The sequence below is a fragment of the Salvelinus sp. IW2-2015 genome, unplaced genomic scaffold (assembly GCF_002910315.2).
Source record: "Salvelinus sp. IW2-2015 unplaced genomic scaffold, ASM291031v2 Un_scaffold3311, whole genome shotgun sequence".
Classification (NCBI taxonomy): domain Eukaryota; kingdom Metazoa; phylum Chordata; class Actinopteri; order Salmoniformes; family Salmonidae; genus Salvelinus; species Salvelinus sp. IW2-2015.
In genome coordinates, this window is record NW_019944595.1 from 22,760 (window position 1) to 46,018 (window position 23,259).

At 43.0% G+C, this 23,259-nt stretch overlaps 1 protein-coding gene across 1 annotated transcript in view; it reads left to right on the forward strand.

The window, feature by feature from the left end:
- The first annotated feature begins 5,811 nt into the window (after nt 1-5,811).
- Nucleotides 5,812-23,259, forward strand: part of LOC112075643 (myosin-9) — a 31,008-nt gene continuing 13,560 nt past the window's right edge. The window contains exons 1-6 of the mRNA XM_070440991.1: nt 5,812-6,070; nt 17,719-18,053; nt 19,540-19,696; nt 20,523-20,550; nt 20,710-20,803; nt 21,685-21,705. Coding sequence (XP_070297092.1) covers nt 17,724-18,053; nt 19,540-19,696; nt 20,523-20,550; nt 20,710-20,803; nt 21,685-21,705 — 630 coding nt within the window. The 5' untranslated portion in view covers nt 5,812-6,070; nt 17,719-17,723. The remainder of the gene's footprint in view (nt 6,071-17,718; nt 18,054-19,539; nt 19,697-20,522; nt 20,551-20,709; nt 20,804-21,684; nt 21,706-23,259) is intronic.

The window sequence follows — 23,259 nt, forward strand, 5'->3', positions numbered from 1 at the left end:
GACACATGCAGGCTGGCCCATACACATTACTCTCACATATGAATGCACACACGTGAATTCACAGAAGCTATTGGTGTGTAAAAGAGCTCAATGAACTCATACCAGCCTGTTCACATTGTGCGAGTCAAGGTCAGTGAGGTCAGAAGTGTGTCTCCATATTTGGTTATCTACTCTTAGTTATAGGCTTTTCTTCTGTTTTAATCCCTCGTTGCTGCCGTCTGGGCCCAAATCAGTTTGTTGTGTCCTGTCACTCCTGTTGTGACAATGATTGAGCAGAATATGATGTACAACTCAGATTAGGTCTGGATGGGCGGCTGCACATATCTTTCCCAAATCCCTTCCTTTCTGCTCCCTCAGCATCTGGTTCTGCTCAAAGGTGACCCTTGACCCCCGGGCTAAATTCTTTGTATTTCCCAACCAGGCCTGACTGAGCGATGTATTGATTTTTCCAACTATATGGCATGTTCATCAGGGTTGTCGTGTGCTATATGTGATGCACAGTTGCTAAATATGCAGGAACGAACACAGACACATTCCACACCTGCTGACACATTGAACAGTATAATGTTGAACATTGAACATATTTCTTTGCTTGTTAACAGACATTATACCTTTATTGGCTCATACTTTTACTTAGTTCTAGGCTATAACTAGGGTCCTGAGTTTTTGCTAATCATATTGTGTGGTCTGGAAAATCTCCTTTCCCTAATAATCGTTATGTCATCCTATGGTTATGATAAAGCTGTTTACCCAGACTGCCTCTGTTAAGTGCACATGATATATAGGTTGTGTATGTCAATATGTTGATGTCACCTGTGTCGAGGATGTTTTTACCAATGTTGGTTGTGTTAACCCTTGTTTATCCGATGAGGTCACAACATCATCTGTTTCACGTTCAGGTCCTTTTGAACGCATAGAGAGCCGGCGTCACCCCTAGGAGAGAGTGAAGATGAGAACGAGTGAGGTCAGGAGTGCAAAGTATTAAATTACCTCATTCTTCCTCTTTCATCTTTATTCTCCTTGTTCCACCATACTCATTTTCACCTGGGCATTTCTTCAATGTATTTCCTTTGCCACGTTTCCTTTTTCCTTTGCAAAGGGTATTGTCTCCCTGCTGTTAGTAGCCTGTATACTGGTCCAATGCCTTTGTTCTGTCAGACTGTCTCACCTTCTCCAGATCTCAGGGGAACACAATGGAATGAGCAGGTAGACGTGGTACTGAACCACTCTGTATGTACTTATGCTCTCTACCCTCTTAGCATCCATCAGCTCATATCATCCCCTGTTTCTTTTTCATCCTTTCATAGTCTCATTCTTCACTTCTGCTACTCTACCCCCAATTCCAGCCCTTCCCCCATCACTTTACCATGAAGTTGAAATTGTTGTCTTGTGTTTTCCAGTATTGTTATTTTAAGGTTCCTTTCCAGGCAAACTTTTCCAGAGATCTGGATGTGCTGAGGCTGTGCAGCCTTAGTACACATACACACACACACACACACCACACACACAACACACACACACCACACACCACACACACACACACACACACACACACACACACACCACACACACACACACACACACACACACACACACACACACACACACACACACACACACATACACACACATACATACACACACACAGAGCAGTGCTTACTTGGGAGTGAATCTGGCTCTCTTGGCTTCCAGTGGGGGCTAAGCTTCCCTTCTCACTACAGCCATAGTTTTAGCAATCTCAGCTACTGTATCTAGACCTCTCTCAGTAAGCAAAATTACAATGAAAATAAGTATTTTCCAGACGTTGACATCACATTCATTTCAGGTGCTGAATGGAAGGTTAGAAGACGTATATTCAGATGTCAAAAGAAACATTTTCCGGACGTTGAAATCAGGTGCATCTTAGGTGTTGAATGAAAGTAAAAATGTGACTTTTCCAGTACATGTTTTCCAAAATGTGAAAACATGTCATTTACAGACATTGAAAATACTTATTTTTTGATCATTGATTCTATGGCCAGATTTAAACTGCTATAGATTCTATAAATATAAATAAAACACATTCATTTTTCACACCTCTAAATGTGAGCAAAGTGAAGATTGCAACTAAATATTATTATTTTGCTCCATCTATCACATGCACTTATGTTAGCGTTTTCAAAAGCTTTAAAACTGACACCATGACATGCTGACCACACGCTCACGTCACGTGCGCGAGCGTTGCAAAATAAATTACACATACATGTTATTCAATCATTGCACCCACACTGCTCGCGGAGCGTCTGCGTAGCCAGGCACTAAAATAGAAATTGGTTTCTATTTGTGACGCTCCACGTGCTGCAAGTCCGGCCTGTCCCATCTCCACATGGGTTTTTTAGCATATACCCATGTGCCATCTCCTCGTTGTTTTTCAGAAGCATATACCACGTGGGTGATTGAAAGATTAACTGATGTCCGCAGTCCAGTCAGTTGTGGTAATGCACTGTAAATTTGGTTGCCAACCATCATATAAAGTCCAAAGAAAGAAAATAAGCCTGAGGAAGGAGGAGAGATGATGAGATACAAATTCGGTTTACCGTTTTATCTGTGGATTAATAGTCGGAGTAGTGGATCTTGTGCATTTCAGGTAAAATAACAACCCAATGTTTATATCCATGACAAATTAGCTAGCAACAGCAAGCTAGCTAGTAAATTGCCATAAATGTTTAATCAAATCAAATTTTATTGGTCACATACACATGTATGGCAGATGTTATTGTGAGTGTAGCAAAATGCTTATGCTTTTAGATCCACAGTGCAGCAGTATCTAACAGCAATATCTAACAATTCCACAACAAAACCTAATGCTTTTTGACCTGTCCACAAATTAATAATAATTGGTTCAGAGTTTGTTTTGATATTTCAACCTGCAAGTCCTGATCGCTTCGGGTGTTGGTGAACAAAGTCAACATGCACGCAGTTTTTCAACTACAATAATAATAATAATAATAAAATATTCTGTGTAAAAGTTACAGATTTTTTTCTTGCTATGACTGTGATATGTTGTTGTTTATCTACCTTAGTTGAATGCACTGACTTTAAGTCACTCTGGATAAGAGCGTCTGCTGAATGACTAAAATGTAAATGTAACAACACACTTGCAACGCATGCGGGTATTATTCTAATGAGCTCCGCCCCAAGCAAGTACAAATGTGGTCGGTGTGGATCAGATCCAATCTGAACGAATCACAGACGTCTAGGTTATGTTTCACAGGTTTGAACATCACAGTACTGTATGGCAAAGTTTAGTACAGTAGAACACAGAAGAGTACAGTACAGTACAATACAGTACTGTATGGTACAGGACAGTAGAGTTTTTATTCAGTAGAGTTTAATTCATTATAGTAGAGTACAAGTAGAGTGCAGTAGAGTACAGTAGAGTTTAATTCAGTAGAGTAAGTAGAGTTAATTTAGTACAGTAGAGTATAGTACAGTAGGCATAAAACTAAAGTAGAGTATAGTTTAATTCAGTAGAGTACAGTACTATACAGTAGAGTTTAATTCAGTAGAGTAGAGTACAGTATAGTTTAATTCAGTAGAGTACAGTACTGTTTCGTTCAGTAGAGTAGAGTCCATTAGAGGAAAGAAGGGTAAAATACAGTCACTATACTTTACTTGTCTTTACTGTATTGTGTACTGTATATACTTTACACTGCTGTGCTCTACTGTACTGTGCTGTGCTGTCCAAACTTGTGAAACATAGATGCCGATGATTGGTTCAGATTCGGGTCTGGTACGGGACGGACCAAATCTGAACCAAGTATAGACAATCTGAACATCTATGTTGGGAAATATAGGCCGGTCGGGACCGGACGTCCGTGGACGTTCAAATGAAGGCCGGCCTACGTCAAATCTGAACCAACTTAGACGTCTATGTTTGCCCAAATCAAGGCCTGTACGGACGTCTGTGGACGTTGAAATCAAGGACCATGAAACCAAATATACACTGAGTGTATATGACACAGACTGACAAGGTGAATCTAGGTGAAAGCTATGATCCCTTATTGATGTCACTTGTCAAATCCATTCAATCAGTGTAGATGAAGGGGAGGAGACAGGTTAAAATACTTTTTAGCTTGAGACAATTGAGACATGGATTGTGTATGTGTGCCATTCAGAGGGTGAATGGGCAAGACAAAATATTTAAGTGCCTTTGAACAGGGTATGGTAGTAGGTGCAGGTGCACCGGTTTGTGTTAAGTACTGCAACGCTGCTGGGTTTTTTACGCTCAAACAGTTTCCTGTATTTATCAAGAATGGTCCACAACCAAGGATGTCCAGCCAACTTGACACAACTGTGGGAAGCATTAGAGTCAACATGGACCAGCATCCCTGTGGAACCATTTTGACACCTTGTAGAGTCCATGCCCCAACGAATTGAGGCTGTCTGAGGGAAAAGGGTGCAACTAAATATTAGGAAGGTTCCTAATGTTTTATACACTAGGTGTAGACGTCTATGATTGGTTCAGATAGACTTGATACACAGGGAAGTGTCTATTGTAAAATATCTACGTCCGTAGACGTTGAAATCAAGGCCATTCTGGAACGCACCAAAAAGACAGAAAAGACATCCAAAGATGACCCTGACGGTAAATGCTTAGTGGGCTTTTGCACCTCAACAGGAAAGCGCTTGTGTTTGTTGAATCTACCTCCTTCTTTCAGTTGTTATATGGTTTTTTTTTGAAGTTTTATATTTCCTGTAAATTCTTGATCATTCAGCAACACACAACTGACAGCTTTCTTGGATATCAGCATTGTACATTGTTTTTGTTTGACAATAGACCTTCCCTGTGGCCAGGTCTACCTGTCAATGAACTGAAACATATCAATTCACACAATAAGTTCTTTGTGTAACCCGATGTGAAATGGCTAGCTAGTTTGCGGGGTGCGCGCTAATAGCGTTTAAATCGGTGACTTCACTCGCTCTGAGACCTTGAAGTAGTGTTACCTTGCTCTGCAAGGGCCGCGGCTTTTGTGGAGAGATGGGTAACGATGCTTCGGGGAGGAGTTGTTGATGTGTGCAGAGGGTCCCTGGTTCGGGGCGAGGAGAGGGACGGAAGCTATATGTCATATTTGCACAGGTCAAGTTTCTGTCACGTGGATTGCTATTGACAATTTAATGCAATTTTAAAAAATTCTTAGGGTGGAAAATAATCTGAATTGTTGTTTGTCTATTTGGTGTGTATTTTTATATGCACATACACCTACATTTATTATGCCTCCGTGGGGTTTTAGTTTCAGTATGTTTTCGGACAATAGTGTTTCTGTGTCCCTAAATATCACTATTATTAGTGTGGTGATGGTAATACTATCACTAACTGAAAATGTGTTCTCAGTTAACTTACCTGTCAAAATAAAGGTAAATGGATAAAGAGTAAAACAGTAGGCTACAGTTGTAGTTTGTGTAGTGGTAGATTCCTTGACATGAACCTTGGTAGGTTCGCTCTAAACAGTGTCTGTGTGCTTCAAAGCAAACAGTCTAGCCCCAGTCTAATGACACACGGGGATAACCTGGATGATGTAGCCCATCCTGAATGGACTGGTACTTATATGGTCATAAAAATCCTTACAGTGCACATACCTACTTCATTAAACACCACCTTATCTGTGCCCCCCTTCTCCTCCCCTCAACTATTTAATGTTCAAGATTTTTTTTTGCCCAGTGGCAGTAGTTTCTCCACTTGGAAACGCCCCTTCAATAACATTATTGGCCCAGACGGTAAGGATTATTATAACATTGGCTGGGAGAAGCTAGGAGGGCGGGGACATAACATATAGGCCCCGCCTCCTCTGGACCGCACCCCGACTGACAACGCAAAGAGCGAATTTAAGTAGCTAGTGGAAGAGAGAAGGAAAAAGAAAAAAATAGTGAGAGAGAGCAAGAGAGGAAGAAGAAAACACTATAGTTTGATCCGATTTCTTTGCGAGGCTGCTGTCGACTGAAAAGGAGTTTGTTTCGCGGCGACTCGGAGACAGACTCAGCCACCGGTTGTAGCTAGCCAACCCCAAAAGCCTCTGCATCTCAACAGCAGGTAATTGTCCCGCTAGCTAGATATCTATTATAGCTACATTCTCATTTCCTTCAGCCGTGGCTCTTCACATGCTTGTGTCTAGCGGTGAGCAAGTGTACCTAACCAGGAAGGACGAGAACTGCAACTTCATCACATCACTGGGTGGGACGTCATAACCCAGATGTATGAATTGTTAACTTTTCAACATCCAACTGTATCAACTTTTGTTTACAAAGTTGATACAATTTCAGGTGGAAAGTAGTTTCATTTTAACAGGCACGGTGTCAAAGCAAATTATATCAGCGACTAAAGAAGCAATGGCGAGAAAAGACGTAGAAAGTAACGTATGCTAACTACAGGAAGTGATTCGCATGAATGAGTTGTAGAAAGGGAGGGAATGAAAAGTAACTCAAAATAATGGAACGCATCAACTATGAGCACGGTCCTGTTAGAACCCTGTTGACGTGTCTATTTCATCGTAGATTAACATGTTGTATAGTTTAGGTCTCGCTGTGTCAGCCGCCGGGCAAGCAAACAAATTTGTAGGCTAACGTACCCCGGGAGTGTTGTTGCACACCATTACGTCACTCTTTAATTGATTCGCTGTGTACGTCCACGCGTCCTGTTTTTCGATTGATCAATTTAGTTCTACGTCATTGAATTGTTTGCATTTCTCATTCATTTCATCCTACACGCCAATGAACTCATTATGCCTGAAATGACAATGTAGCCAATCGTGTACAGTTAATGTATTACTTAACATTTTCTGAGTTATGATAAATTATCTTTCCTGGCTTAAGTAATTGAACTAAATTAGACTAGATTCACTTTACTCGATAGGCCTAGTGAACCTTGTTACACGACCAGACATTATATATGCAATGACACCAGTCTAAGTGCTTTGTCAGTAATTTGGGTTTAGTCAGTGTTTTGTTTTGTGAAATTATAGATTGCTGCAGTAGTTTGATTCTGATTATTTCGACCTCAGGGACTTTGCCTGGCTACCCAAACTCGTTGCTCCGGCCAAACGCTATGCCACGCCCACTGACATTAGTTTCTTCTCCACAATGAATCTGGATCGGAGTACCTCAACGCAGAGGCTAGCATTCTATAAATCAGAGTCCCCAACAAGGGGGTTTTCAGGGTAAATGGAAAGCGTCTGATGCCACTTCCACTTTTGGACGTTAACAATGTGACTCCATCTTAACTCCTCCACATTTATCGGATTGGTTGAACATTACAGAAGAGAACCTCCCCCCCAAGTWGTTTTTTTTCTTCTCGTCAAGACCAGTATGTAGGGGATCTAGTTTCAGGAGTTTCTTTTACGCCTGCTAGTTAGGTTGTTAGAACACAAACCCATTCTAACCATTCTGATTGGTCCCAGAAACCAAAGGTTTGGACCAGAACCAGAACACAAGTCGGTAAAGCAGCATTTTGGAAGTGTCATTGACTTTGATAGTTTGATAGTCTGATTGGTTTGAGATGATCCAATCACTGCTGACCTTAATTTTGACGTCACCACAAACGGCTTCAACGTTGGCAGTCTCAAGCTGAAGTGTAGCGAAATATAGAGCAGAGGAAGAATTCAGTGTGAGTTGTCAGGCAATACGGGACTCACTAATTACGCATGGTTCTCCAGTGAGCTTGGGCAATTCTCCTGATATAGGAACATGGCTCAGTCTAGGCCTGTGAAAAAGTCTGTTCCCACTGCACTGAGTGAATGTCTGCCCTACAGATATAGGCACATTTGAATATCATGCCCATTAATTCAAACTTGTTATTTCAAGTGAAACACAGGCCTATTTCTTAGAACAGGGTTTCTGTCTTTTGAAGGTAACCGTATGCAAAGTCAAGTTCATTACTTTCTTGCATACATCCTTGGTCTCTCTCTGTAGGTGTCTTTCTATTTCAGTAACGCAGGGTGTTGGTTCCTGTCAGAATAACATAATATCCTGTTTGTGATTTCACTGCACTGAACTGTGAATCAAACCCCTGGCAACATCTGAAACGAATCCTCTGGATTTCAACATTTGCTCATTGGAAAGGCATTCACCATTATTATTAGATATAAACTGATTAGTCTAACTTGTCGTGATCCTCTTACATTTTACTGACTGTTTCAATGATGTCCCTACTAGAATGTATCCAATTCATGACCAGTGGGTCGGCCACATTTGATCAATATGTAATCTAGCCTAAAAGTCTGCTTTAAATCATACAGGACAAATTTAAAATGCCTGTTAATGTGTTGAAGGCCAACTAGAATGCAGACATCCTGGCTAAGGTAGATTACTGTTAGGAACCAACTTGCTTTTGTTTCAATTTGAAACATTTGGGTCAAGGGCACCGTGGCACAAAAGTGTCCCACAGTTATCCAAGGTTCAGTGGTAGCTGTGATTCTTGAGTTGATGATCTCAGTCAGTCCCAAGGTGTTTCTGACCTGGTTTCTGTCAGGTGAGGTCCTCTAAACTAACTGTAGATTTACAGGGCTATAGTTGCCCTTTCAGTGATGAGGGACAGTAACCTGGGCAAATGCTTGATGTTTATCCAGAAAATGGAAGCAAAAATTAAAGAGCACTACATTTTTGACCATACCATCAAAATTAGGTCATTTCCCCAAGTAAACAATCCTAATTTTATATTCATTTTAGGCCCTATATCCCAGCTAGCTACAGCAGATCAGATGAAAGGTCATCATCTAGACAGGACTGCAGTTTATGCTTCATTGATATTTATGAGCCATGTCATATAATGTACAGTACATCTCCAGTCAGGGGCAAGTAGAAAGCAAAGATCAATCATCCACATGAGAGTCAATATCATTTGAGTAATGTATACAGACCTGCTCATAGCCACAGATCAGCATATATAAACATGGGTCACATTATCTTCTTAAAGCTGGAATCCTTAATGGTGAAACTGTCATGTCAGTTTGGGATATTACAACAAAGTTACTGTAAACAAGTGTTTCTTCATCAGACGTCATTGAACGTGTGATACAACAGCAGAATATGTACTGCAACTTTTTTTTTTTTACTACACTGCTCGACGCACCTCACCTCCGTTACATCCACAAAACGATAACGACGGTGCTGGGGCGGACAGTGGCGCTGTTTCCCCTAATACGGATTCCATCTTTAAACTAGGGCTGGGAATTGCCAGCGACCTCACAATATTTCCATGATACTTCGGTGCGATACGATATGTATTGCGTTTCTCACAAGTGTATATGTATTACGATTTGGTACTGTGATTAAAAAAAATATATATATTTTTTTTAATTGGGATTTGACGTTCCAAACATATTGCTCACCATATGTATGCTGCCGAGATACAAGCAAGAGCATGATAAATACATAATGGAAGAGTCCTATAAACAAATTGGCTCCCTTTTTTTGATAAGATGGAGAACAAGCTATGAAGTTAAAATACTGGATTTTTCAAATCAAATTCAAGTACATTTCTTTGCCATCACTATTTTAAATAACAGGTTTGATATCATGGATTCTTAGTAATGCAGACATCAAACACAGGATATTACGTTCGTGCATACATCTGTGCTCTCTGATTCAGGCTTGAGTCATATTTTACTGTGGCTGGCTTGCCAGTCAACCGCTTAAACTTTTATTTTACTGCCATTACTCTCGCTATCAACGTATCTATTTATATGTAATAAACGCATTCCTTCAGTCTGGCTTGAACAATATGATTTGAATTGGGTCAATCGGATTGTCAATCGGATTGGTCGACTTGGCAGGGACACCCAATGTATCCGCTAAAAAGGCCTAGTGCAAATCCCACTACTAGGTGTATTCTACTTTTTGCTTGCTTGTTTCTTTCCTTCCTCCTACTGCATTCTGTCAATTTCTCCCTACTCTCCATACCTCCTATTTGGGGCCCCCTTCCCATCCTCCCTTTCACAGCGCACACCTGTAGGGTTCCACTGAATGCAACAATAGCAGGAAATGACAAATCTATGGCTGGGGTTCAAAATAAACAAGGCTTGTTCTCACTTCTCTGGACTTAACTGTGGAAACACTGATTGCTGCTTGGTTTATGATACATGCTAGACCTATGCTGGGTGGGGTGATAGTTGTCCTTTTTAATTTATAGTGAGCAAAAATAAAGCAACAATTTCCAAGATTTTGCTGAGTTACAGTTCATATAAGGAAATCAGTCAACTGACATAAATAAATTAGGCCCTAATCTATGGATTTGATATGACTGGGAAGACTGATATGCATCGGTTGGTCACAGATGCCTTCAAAAAAAGGTAGGGGCATGGATCAGAGAACCAGTCAGTATCTGGTGTGACCACAATTTGCCTCATGCAGCGTGACACATCTCCTTCGCATAGGATTGATCAGGCTGTTGATTGTGGAATGTCGTCCCGCTCTTCTTCAATGGCTGTGTGAAGTTGCTGGATATTGGAAYAACTGGAACATGCTGTCGTACACATCAATCCAGAGCATCCCACACATGCTCAATGGGTGACATGTCTGCGTATGGAAGAACTGTGCCTTTTTCAGCTTCCAGGAGTTGAGTACAGATCCTTGCGACAGCATTATCATGCTGAAACATTAGATGACGGCGGCAGATGAATGGCACAACAAGGGGCCTCAGGATCTCGTCACGGTGTGTCTGTGCATTCAAATTGCCATTGATAAAATGCAATGTCACACCTGTCAGGTGGATTGTCTTGCCAAAGGAGAAATGCTCACTAAGAGGGATGTAGCTAAATTTGAGAAGCTTTTTGTGCATATGGAACACTTTGTGCATATGGAACACTTCTGCAAACTTTTATTTCAGCTCATGAAACATATGACTAAAACTTTATATATTGCGGTTATATTTTTATTCAATGTAACTTAATGGAGAGAATCAGATTACTAGATAGGTAGAGGTCTTTTACACCATGTGGGTGGCGAAAAGCTACCTTGCATGTCATAAAATAGACTTTGTTCCTTTTTGGGTGTGATCTGCGCACCTGATGTGTTTGGTTTTGTAGGCGTGTATGTGTCAGACTGGCTATTGCCCAACGCAGTCAACTTGAGCACTCAAACACAGTTTCACACTGAACTTTGAAACGCTCTCTGCACGGGGGTGTCCCTCTGACTGCCCCTCCATATTTTATTTCTCTGTCAACCCAAATGCAGGTCAGGTTCCATGTACCCCACTAGTTTGAATACAGCACATGTTCAACTGGCCCTGAGTGCTTTTGTTTGACTGGTGAATAGCCTCCATAAACACTAGACACCATTTGTTGTCTTCATGTAGCCTAGACTATAGTGATTCAAAGGGAGTGCTCTTATACTGTTGATTAGACTTCTAGTCAGAGGTAAGGAGAGATAGTAGTTAGCAGACAAAAGGGAGGGGATGGTTTAGTCTAAGTGGGGGGAAAATGAGCTGAGAAGACCTGTTCAGTTTTCACGGTCAGGTGAAGATCAAGATGTTTTATGTCTGAGGAAGCAGGTATGTATGACTCTCCAGCATTCTTTCACAACCGTTAAAAGGCTTATGTAACCATTATCTAATATCAATGCGCTTTCACTTGTTCAGCAAGCGGATGCAAATTTAGAAAGCCAACCGTGTCCAATATGGCTGTCAAAATGCCAACAGATATATGAGCCATTTCATAAGCCCTTTGACCCCAAATCATTATACGTGTGTAGGCGTATGTGTCAGACTGACACCTACTGGCTGTCAACCAGTACAGTTAATAGAATAATTCTAAAGGAAATGTCTGTTATTAGATCAAATCAGTTATTCACTTTATGGTGCTGCAAGACTAACCAGTTGCTTAGAGTTACAGTTTATGTGCGTCTCTAGTGAGGAATGTGGAAAAARAGTGCATAAGGGTTTGTCATGGAGTGTGGTTAGTTTCCAGGACTTAATTTACTGCAGTCTGCAGAGTTCCTCAGCAGAGGGCCGAGAACTTTTAGTTTCAACGGTGTCTCCTGGCGCACTCTGCAAGAATTCACACAACAAAGTTCCACAAATGGCGAAATAGTTTTCCCGCTTTGTCAWTTCCTCTTCCCTCTCTCTCCTCGGCTCCCCCTCCCTCCCCTGTTTTAGGCAGGGAGACGGTGTCTGAGTCCATAATGATCTTAGACACACTCAACCTCGCCTGGCGGTCACACGCTCTCCCTCAGGGCATCAGACAGTGGTGAGGACTAGAAGAGGTAAGGGCAGGAGAGGGAGATGGAGCGAAAGGCCGTTGAAGCTTAACATGCATACAAGACTGACCATACTAGACTGGACCCAACGAGACCATCTGATGACTAGAGTAGGGACGGACAGGGTAGGATGTGATTATGAGGAGGATGTATTAATGGTTCCATTAATATTCCAGTCAATGGAGCCATATACCATGGCCAGTTGGCCACAGCTGTTTAACAGCTTTATAATGTGGCTGGTGGGATACAAGGCTTATTGTACATGGTCAGGCTTTAAATGTAGCCTTTGGTCTCCGACTGACGAGATGGAGGATCAAGACCTTGGTTTTTCCAGCTACTCAGCATAGCTCTGTGTGAGGAGGAGCAGGGGAAGGCACTGAGCTGGAATGGAATGAGTGGAGAAAGGAGGGAGGGAAGTATGGCTCTGATGAAGAGCAAGCAGCCCTTGGTGTGCCTTTTAACGAGAGGGCCAGGTGTTGACAAGGACACTCCTTACTTCCTCCCTTTGTGCCTACATTCTTGTCTCTGATGTCGGTTCTAAAACCTCTCTCCTCCCCCTTGTGTTATTCATCCCGGGGTTCCYCTCCTATAGTAGGCCGCTTCTCTGACTAAGCACCACCCTTCCTAGTTGTCGGTCTTTTTCTTAGCCTTGAATGACATGTTGGCTAATCATTGATTGTCAGATGGGTTCGATAACATTTAGGGACTGTTGGAGCGATTGGTTTCCTTGTATGCCAATGTGTAACTGCATGAGTAACTACCAGAACGGCTAATCTCAATGTAGCCAACCTTCAATTGATGCGTCTGTTTGTACAGCTGAACAGAGTTTAACGTGACAAGACATGGGGAGGCCTTGCAGCTGCGCAGTACTGGGGTTCAGGCTTAGTGGCGTCCCAGGTTCAGTGAAGTCGTGGCCAGACAGAAAGCTGTGGACTTTGGTGGCCAGACAGAAGGCGGTGGACTTTGGTGGCCAGACAGAAGGCGGTGGACTTTGGTGGCCAGACAGAAGGCGGTGGACTTTGGTGGTCAGACAGAAGGCGGTGGACTTTGGTGGGGACTCTGAGTCATAATACAATACGTAGGTATACCCGGTGTTCTCTTAATGCCATAGACATTGCCTAGCCTGTACATCATTGGCAACGGCTGACCATCACACTTCAGGTTCGCCTTCACTTTTCAATGTAGAGCACCTTCCATAGAATGACTATGAAAAGAATAGATGTGGTTATAAATGTAGCCCTGTGCTGCTCTCAGGAGATGGATGGAGGAGATGCGTCACTGACTAATCTGTGTCAAGACGACGTGTATAGGACACAGCACAGGCCTCTCTGCTCCCTCCCCCCCAGGGCCGTCCAAAACGGCTGCATGCTCTCCTTTTTGAAGTCTCATTTTATCATTGTTATTTCTGTTCAATATCATTGGGTTATATTCCTATCCTGCTGGCTTATCCATGTCTTGCTGGTAGACAATGCAAGCTAAACTCTGGCCTCCACTCAACAGATGGCCTGTGTATGTTTGAGCTGCTTGTTTGAGTTTGTTTTCATGTAGGCTACACGTTTTTTTTCTTCATGCTGCACGCCCACACGTTAGCCTAGCTGACACTGATAAGAATCACTCCCAGAGCGTTGGTGTGTTGAGGCTGTACTCCCTACTGCTTGTTTTTGGCAAGCAGGAAAACAATACAGTTAACTATTGCATTCAGGCATTAGCTGTGTTAGGCCTGCATGGAACTGACTAGACTGCCCCTTGGTGTGGTTGCTGGTTATGTTTGCCTAACGTTGCAGATAGTTAGGCCCTGCCACAGTCAAGGGACTGTCTGAAGGCCACTGGCTTCACCACTGCACAGTTGAACTGTTACACTGTACAGCCTGTGGGTGCATTACCAGGGCTAGGTGATGTTGATGTATCGTGAGTGTTTAAGGGATCGAACACACCAATAGCGTTTGCTTGCTGAGAGTACTTCGCAACAAAAAAAATATTTTACATGTAGAATCACGCAAAAATGTAATCAGTCAGACATCAACAGTGTGCTGAAAGATTGGTAGACAAGCGGGAGATCCACATTCGTTTCAACGTGTGCTATCCTCGACTGATGCGGTGATGGGAGTAGAGGCAGAAAGACTGGAAGGAAAGACCAGGAGAGACTGATGGTGATAAGAGAAAAGAAATGTGCAGCATTCCTTTGCTCTCTGTCTCTGATAAAGGGTCAGTATGGGAGGAATGTGACCCTGGAAGACTGGATAAACAGAGGGGTGGTGGGGAGAGGGAGACTGGAGCTGACCGAGAGGAGTCTGGGGGGACTAATTTGTGGGGTACCTCACTCTAAAGCAGGAAACTGGGAAGTAAGGGTTGAGAAACAGAGTTGGGAAAGGGGAGGGTGTAGTGATGGAAGTCAGCTGTAGAGCTCTGAGGGGGGAGAAGAATGGTGCTACAGTCCTGGTTCCCTGACTTAGATCAGGGTTAATGTGCCATTTTAGTATTTCTCATAACCCTCTCTCTGTCAGCAATGCAGTACAGCCTTTCTCAATACATTCTCAAACATCTACTTGCCCTTGCCTTTGTGTGCAGTAGACTGCATTTCCCCTGGTGTAGGTTAACATGCCTATAAAATAACTTTCCCCCATTCTACAGCAGGTAAACCTTACATTCAATAATGTTGCTATTTCGTAAGAATAGCTTTATGATGGCAGGCACTGTCGGAGAACTTGCCACCTGTAAACCCCCCCCCAAGATTTCACAAATTGCTTTTCCAAATTATCCAAACAGAAACTCTGCCAACAAACAAAGCTCATAAGTATGGTAAAGTGGAAAAATATCCCGAATGTCTAACCTTTTTGAGTGTGTGCTGCTTTGCAAAGTTGAGTATGTTAACAAAACGGAGCCATTTGTTGTAAAAAATGTATTTCTACCCTAGGGAGTAAATGAAAGTTTTAGGCTAACGACCCTGGCGGTGGTGGGAAAGCGCAACGCTCCCGTTGTTGGAATGTTCAGATAATGGTCTTCCCTTTTCTCTACCTCTGTGTATTGCTAAATGTTATGAAACACCTTTCCCTCACCCGCACTGGATTCTGGTAATACTTGTCTAGTCTCTCCATGTGGGCTACACCATAGAACTGACTTCAATGACTTGGAGATGTTGTTAATGAGCTGTGAGCCGGTCCTGTTTGGGCCTGCAAGCCATGTCGCTCACCTCTGGCATTGTGGTTGTTTTACACAAGCGTTGTAAACAAGATTCAAGACTGAACATTGTGTTTAGGCCTTTAACTCCATTTTGGGTGGGGGAATATTTAAACTTTTAGTCCCTTGAATGTTCTCCAACATTTTTGAATGTTGGAGGTTCCTCAGGCCTCATTATGTAGAACAGTCGATTAGCCTCCCACTCGACAGGTTTCTAGGGACTAGGAGCACTACGTTGCGAAACGCTTTGTTTTTGAAGATTTTCCTCCAAGTATGTAATCAACGAAGTCGTTCCCAAAAGCACATATTTAAATGAGATGGTCAGCACATGTTGCACATTACCATGAATATACAGTTGAAGTCGGAAGTTTATATACACCTTAGCCAAATACATTCAAACTCAGTTTGACAATTCCTGAAATTTAATCCTAGTAAAAAATCCCTGTCTTAGGTCAGTTAGGATCACCACTTTATTTTAAGAATGTGAAATGTCAGAATAACAGTAGAGAATGATTCATTTCAGCTTTTATTTCTTTCATCGCATTCCCAGTGGGTCAGAAGTTTACAATCACTCAATTAGCATTTGGTAGCATTGCCTTTTTAAATTGTTTAACTTGGGTCTACCGTTTCAGGTAGCCTCCCACAATAAGTTGGGTGAATTTGAACCCATTCTTCCTGACAGAGCTGGTGTAACTGAGTCAGGTTTGTTGGCCTCCTTGCTCACGCATGCTTTTTTAGGTTTGCCCGCAAATGTTCTATAGGATTGAGGTCAGGGCTTTGTGATGGCCACTCCAATACCATGACTGTTGTCCTTAAGCCATTTTGCCACAATTTTGGAAGCATGCTTGGGGTCATTGGGAAGACCCATTTGCGACCAAGCTTTAACTTCCTCACTGATGTCTTGATGTTGCTTCAATATATCCACATAATTTTCCATCTTCATGATGCCATGTATTTTGTGAAGTGCACCAGTCCCTCCTGCAGCAAAGCACCTGCCACCCCCGTGCTTCACGGTTGGAATGGTGTTCTTTGGCTTGCAAGCCTCCCCCTTTTTCCTCCAAACATAACGATGGTCAGTTTTATTTTTGTTTCATCAGACCAGAGGACATTTCTCCAAAAGGTACGATCTTTGTCCCAGTGTGCAGTTGCAAACCGTAGTCTGGCATTTTTATGGTGGTTTTGGAGCAGTGGCTTCTTCCTTGCTGAGCGGCATTTCAGGTTATGTTGATTTATAGGACTCGTTTGACTGTGGATATAGTTACTTTTGTACCTGTTTCCTCCAGCATCTTCACAAGGTCCTTTGCTGCTGTTCTGGGATTGATTTGAACTTTCCACACAAGTATGTTCATCTCTTGGAGACAGAACGCATCTCCTTCCTGAGCGGTATGACGGCTGCGTGGTCCCATGGTGTTACTTGCGTACTATTGTTTGTACAGATGAATGTGGTAGATGTTTGGAAATTGCTCCCAAGGATGAACCAGACTTGTGGAGGTCTACAATTCTTTTTCTGAGGTCTTGGCTGATTTCTTTTGATTTTCCCAGGATGTCAAGCAAAGAGGCACTGAGTTTGAAGGTAGGCCTTGAAATACATCCACAGGTACACCTCCAATTGACTGAAATTACATCAATTAGCCTATCAGAAGCTTCTAAAGCATGACATAATTTCCTGGAATTTTCCAAGCTGTTTAAAGGCACAGTCAACTTAGTATATGTAAACTTCTGACCCACTGGAATTGTGATACAATGAATTATAAGTGAAAGAATCTGTCTGTAAACAATTGTTGGAATAGTTACTTGTCATGCACAAAGTAGATGTCCTAACCGACTTGCCAAAACTATAGTTTGTTAACAAGACATTTGTGGAGTGGTTGGAAAAACACATTTTAATGACTATGTTCTAAGTGTATGTAAACTTTCGACTTCAACTAAGTTTTGCAGCACTGTAAGTTATGATTTTTTAGAGACCTTCTTGGCTGGAGAGGGAGTGCGCCCTTTAATTTGATTTAGCATCCGTAGCGGTTGCCTGAAACGTGGGGCCTTGTTGAGATAAGTGTGTTTTATGTTGACCTGACCTAACCTCAGCACTCCATGTTGTAGAGGAAACATTGGTGACCCCGGCATTGGTGACCCGGTTTTGGGGATAGATATTGCTTTGTAGTTTAAGGGAAGTCTTTGTTTACTTGGCTCAGTATGTCAGGACTGTTGTTCATTTACATCAGGTTTGTTTGTTGGTTGCGGTTTAACTTAATAGAATTGATACTACAACTAAATGCTCGATTTCCTAGCCCTAACCAACTTCCGGGTCTCTTTCCACAGCAACCATGGCAACGGACGCAGACAAGTTCCTGTACGTGGACCGCAACATGGTCAACAACCCTCTGGCCCAGGCAGACTGGGCCACCAAGAAGCTGGTGTGGGTGCCGTCGGAGCGGCTGGGCTTCGAGGCGGGATCTGTGAAGGAGGAGCGAGGTGAAGAGTGCCTGGTGGAGCTGGCAGACTCTGGCAAGAAGGTGAAAGTCAACAAGGATGACATCCAGAAGATGAACCCGCCCAAGTTCAGCAAGGTGGAAGACATGGCTGAGCTCACCTGCCTGAACGAGGCCTCTGTGCTGCACAACCTCAAGGAGAGATATTACTCTGGCCTCATCTACGTGAGTATTATATACAAGGCACACACCGAACTGAAGAACCCATTCCCAGCCTGTAGAACCTGAAGGAGAAATGCTGATACTACAGCACATTGAAGGACCTCACCTCATTGTATGATACACGTGTCAATCATTACTGTGTTCATGTGAACACTCACTCTTGCCCCCCATACGAGAGCTGATAATATTAGACTTTTTTTTTTTTTTTTTTTGATGTTATCCAAGGTCTTACTTAATGCTGGTTACGAAAGCACTGTTTGCTCATATTACGACTTGGCCTGGTTCCAAACCAGGTAGTCCTCCTTCCCTGCCCCATTAAGCCCATTGTGTCAGATGACCTATTATGTGCAGGTTGCCACCCCAAACGAAAGGCTGTAATGTTTACCAAACATACGAGTATGTTCAGTCCTCCCTTTCTGGCTCCCTTCCCTCTCTTACTTGCTCCTTCTGTGTTTGGAGTACTGCTGTAAACAGGAATCTGCAGGGAACAATACTCTCCTGGGGGGAGGGTGGAAGAGGGACACAATGGGGGGGGGGGGGGCYGAGAGTAAAGCTGTTCAGAGTTGAGTTTCAGGCGGAGCTGGAAATTAAATGGATATGGAATGTAAATCGTGCTCCAATTATTGTTCCCCATAATGCCATTTATCCCTCCATAATGCCATTTATCCCTCTGTCCACGATGGTGTGAATTGGTGCCTGCTACATTGGGCTTTGACCCGGTCAAGTCAACACACCCTGGCCCTCTTGGGGTTTGGGTCTTGCCGTGTTGCGCACCACTGAACCGGGTACTCTTCTGAAAACCCCCCTCTTGGGAGAGGCAGAGACAACTACCAGACCAGAAGCAAGGGCACGGAGCAATGGAGAGGGGAGGACAGGAATGTAGCTGAGAGGGAAGTAAACAGAAATATGGAGGGCGGATGAACATAAATGAAGTGGGGAGGAGAGATGCTCCAGATGCCCATACCAAGATGAGGGGAGGCTTTAGAGAGGTATAATGAAAGGGACAGAGGGGCTGGGGTGAAATCACCTCGGATGATGTCACTGTTTGGGAGAAGGTCTTGGTGATTGTGAAACATGACTGATCAAGCCCAGCCTCTGGCTGTAGTCAGGGAGGAAGATTGGGAAATAAAGTATGGAGCTGGTGTTGATGAGAGACTTGGAGAGGGTTAGATTCAGAAAATAATGTTCACTATGATTTCCCCGTATACATCTGTACAGTCTTGTTCTCGGCTGTAGACCATCAGAGGGATAAAATATGCAGTCAGTTTAAGCTATTACATTGGCAGCTCAGTGATTCTACTGCAATCTCTCACTGATATTGACAGAATTTTAATTGAAGTGAACATCTCTAGACTAGCCAAAATCCAATGTAAGAAGGCCAGTCAAGTCCGACTGTATAATCCCTAGTGTTCTTGGTTCAGGACATGGATAGAGGAGAGCATGTATGTTCAGTAGCTAATATTAATAAGTGTTTCTCTTTGTATCACAGACATACTCCGGGCTCTTCTGTGTGGTTATAAACCCCTATAAGAATCTGCCCATCTACTCAGAAGAGATTGTGGATATGTACAAGGGCAAGAAGAGGCATGAAATGCCCCCCCATATATATGCCATCACTGACACGGCCTACAGGAGCATGATGCAGGGTAAGCGAAGGTCCTTGTTTTACCACAACATCGTAGTAAGTAACCTAGCAAATTTACTCATTCATCTGAATACAAGGGTTATTGGTAGTATTTTAACATCCATGTTTAGTAAGATCATTTGTCTTTAAGATATGAATCGGTTTAGACTCCTCCAGGCAGACTTGTCTCTGAAAGTCTGCATTTAAATAGTGAAGCATTAGCCTTGATTTCTGAGGGTTCCTGCCGTCCATAACCAAGGAAAGGCCATTAGTCAGTCTGTAAGGGGATGTAGGCTACATACAGTACATTCTCAGTACTCTCTTTCCCAGACCCATTATCTTGATGTACTGTTTGGCATTGTCAGGCTGTCCATTCACTCACTCTTGTCTTGTTAGTCCATTGTTGGCCCCCATTGAAGTAAAGGGAATCATTTAATTAGAAGAGAGGGAGGGAGTTACAATGCAGTATTTGCATGGGGATGGTTAATTGGCTTGTTGGTTAAAAGGCATCGCCCTTTCCGTTCACAGGAAGCTGGATATTGATTTCCTGTGTGACCAATGCACTTCCTGTTTCAGAGACAAAAATGTGGTCCATGTGTTCCTGAGATAACAAATCCACACTGAAGAATTCACATTTTATATAAAGCCAGCTGGCAACAACATAATTCAGTTGTTCTGACAATGGAACTGAAGTTCCTCTGCACAACAAGCACCCATGATGGGCTACAAATAGTAGCAGAAACTATTGTCACTATTGAATTCAACTGTCCCCTCATGTTATTCAATCCAAACTTAAACCATGAAATATGTACCTTTAAAAAAAATCTTGGCCCCACCTCTTTTCACAGACCGTGAAGACCAGTCCATTCTTTGCACGTGAGTCTTGAGCACAAAACCCTATGAACAGCAAATCTTGGGTCTCTCAGCATGACCTTGAAATATTACAGCGTTAGTTGTGATATTGCTGACAACTGATTGACTTCCTTACTTTTTGCTTCTGTCCTCCTCCCCTCTTCCTCCTTTTCTCTTCCACAGAGGAGAGTCTGGTGCTGGGAAGACGGAGAACACCAAGAAGGTCATTCAGTATCTGGCCCATGTGGCCTCTTCCCACAAGACCAAGAAAGACCAGGTCAGTCAGTCAGTCCTCATTTACTCTACTATTCTCTCTCATAATTCCCTCTGATCTTTATCCTCTCTTTCTCTCTCTCCTCTCTCTCTCCTCTTTCTCTTTCTCTCTCTCCTCTTTCTCTCTCTCCTCTCTCTTTCTCTCTCTCCTCTCTCTTTCTCTCTCTCCTCTCTCTTTCTCCCTCTCCTCTCTCTTTCTCCCTCTCCTCTCTCTTTCTCTCTCCTCTCTATTTCTCCCTCTAACCCTAACCCTATTCCTTTTTTCTTTTTTTTCACCATGCTCTCGAACTCTCCCTCACTCTCTGACGTGGGCCTTGTTTCCTATGGTCCTTTATCAGCGCGGAACCAGGCTTTTCCGAGTCCTCAATGCTCAACTACTTGTACTGTGATTGTATGTGCGTTTGAAAAATAGTGGTGCCAGTGGTACTTAACATTACTTCATTGTCAAGCCATCGCCATATTGTTCCAGGTCTTGGATAGGTGCTGCTTCTACATCAGTCACACTGCTCTATGGTGCCATAGAGTACCTCTAAATAAGGTTTGGCCAGTCTTGGTTCTTTAAGACTGACCGTAGCACTGCAGGAGGTAGATTAAACTCCGTTGGTAGCTGGTTCATAGTGTGATATCTAAACCACAGTGGACTGACTATATAATTCCTTTTGTTGACATTTCTCCTCCAGCGGCTGAGCTGAATCAGTGACCTCCGGTCAACTCTATAAAGCCATGAGACAAAATGTAACCCTGCAGTGCTGTAGTTGGCCACCCCTATGATAGATGCAGCTGTGACTACAGGGTTCAAGAGAGGCCCAGTCTTTTCTGAAAGCAGACCAGTATCTGTATCTATCATTCCTTTGAGGTTGTGTGTTTCTCTTTTCCCATCAACAGACCAGCTCGTTCCTGTCACATGTGAGTTACCCTGTCCCTTCAGCCCCCCCCCCCACCCCCTTCCTTCCTCTCCCATCACACATCTCTGGATCTCCTCCTCCACACCCTTCCTCCCTCTCCCTGGCTCTTGCGCTGTCTCTCCCTCCTCCCCCGTGCTGCTGGAGCGTGCTCTGTGGTGGGCTAGTGGGTCACTTGGAAGTGTAGGTCACATGACCAGTGTTGGTCCAGAGGAAGGAATGTTCTTTATTAAAGGGGAAATTGCCATTTGAATTCAGCCAGACAAAACTGAGTGCATCCCTTTTTGTATTGTTGATTTGATCTTCTTTAAATACTAAGTTTAAAGATATTTAATGAGTAAACAGCTCTGCAGTTTGAGAAGTCTGGCTGAATTTTGCATAACGCTGTTGATCCTTTGTTTTCCCCCTGGTGGTTCCAGAAGTGTGCTTGATGTGTTTACGACGCCATGTCTGCTTGCTGTGTGTGTGTTCCAGTGTGTCTGTTCAGAGATCTGGTCAACGTTCTCTCACAGTTCCCCCTCCATTTCTCACTCTTTGTCCACACCATTTTAAAGATCTCTGGACAAACTCACTGAGTTGCCGTGTGCATTGTGATGCCAGTGGATGAATTGTGTGTGTGTTCGTTCACTGGGGATGCTTCATACCAGTCATATCCATTATTCCCTGCTCCTTACTACCGTTTAAAGCCTCATAGTGGTGTAATGTATAGGATTAGTTAGGGATTGGTTTTAAACTAACATTGTCCTTGAAGATTCAGGGAAAAAGGTTCAGCGAGCTCCTCAGATTGATAACATTGATAAAGCCACTACTATAGCAGCTACATTTTTTACATTTTGAGTCATTTTAGCAGACACTCTTATCCAGGAGCAATTAGGGTTAGTGCCTTGCTCAAGGGGACACTGACAGATGTTATACCTAGTCGGCTCGGGGATTTGACCGAGCAACCTTTCGGTTACTGGCCAACCTCTTAACTGCTAGGCTATATAAGAATATTAGTGTGAGTCTGTTTTTATTGGGTGGATTGAAGTGATTGCCACCCAATATGCGCCAAGCTCCTCACATGTTGAAATAGGCTTTCCTGTCCATGTATAGATCCTTTTAAAATTGAAATTCACTGTAGTATTACTAGTGCCATTCTAGATGGAGTCATGTGCATGGATCCACCTGTACAACAACAGTCTGAAGTAGAGCTCAGTGTGAACTATGTACAAATTTCTGGCTGTAGGGGTTGTGTGTACTTAATGTCAGTGTAGTGAATCTTGACAGTCAGTTCTCTGCATGGGGTCTGGGGGATACTGTGGGTGAAGGGTTACTGGTGAGGACCACAGGGTTGTCCATTGGGTGTCAAGGTGTGGGCACTAACACTGCGCTGTGTGTGGGGTATTGTGTACTTGTGTATGTTCCCGTGTGTCGCGATATTCAATGATATGCATGCATTTTTTTTTTTTTTTCTCCATAATTAAGATAATGCAGTTGTGTGATTTATCTTACGACTTATGGATTAAATGATGGGCGTGAAAAGGGAACATCCAAACACAAATCAAATGTTTAAACAACT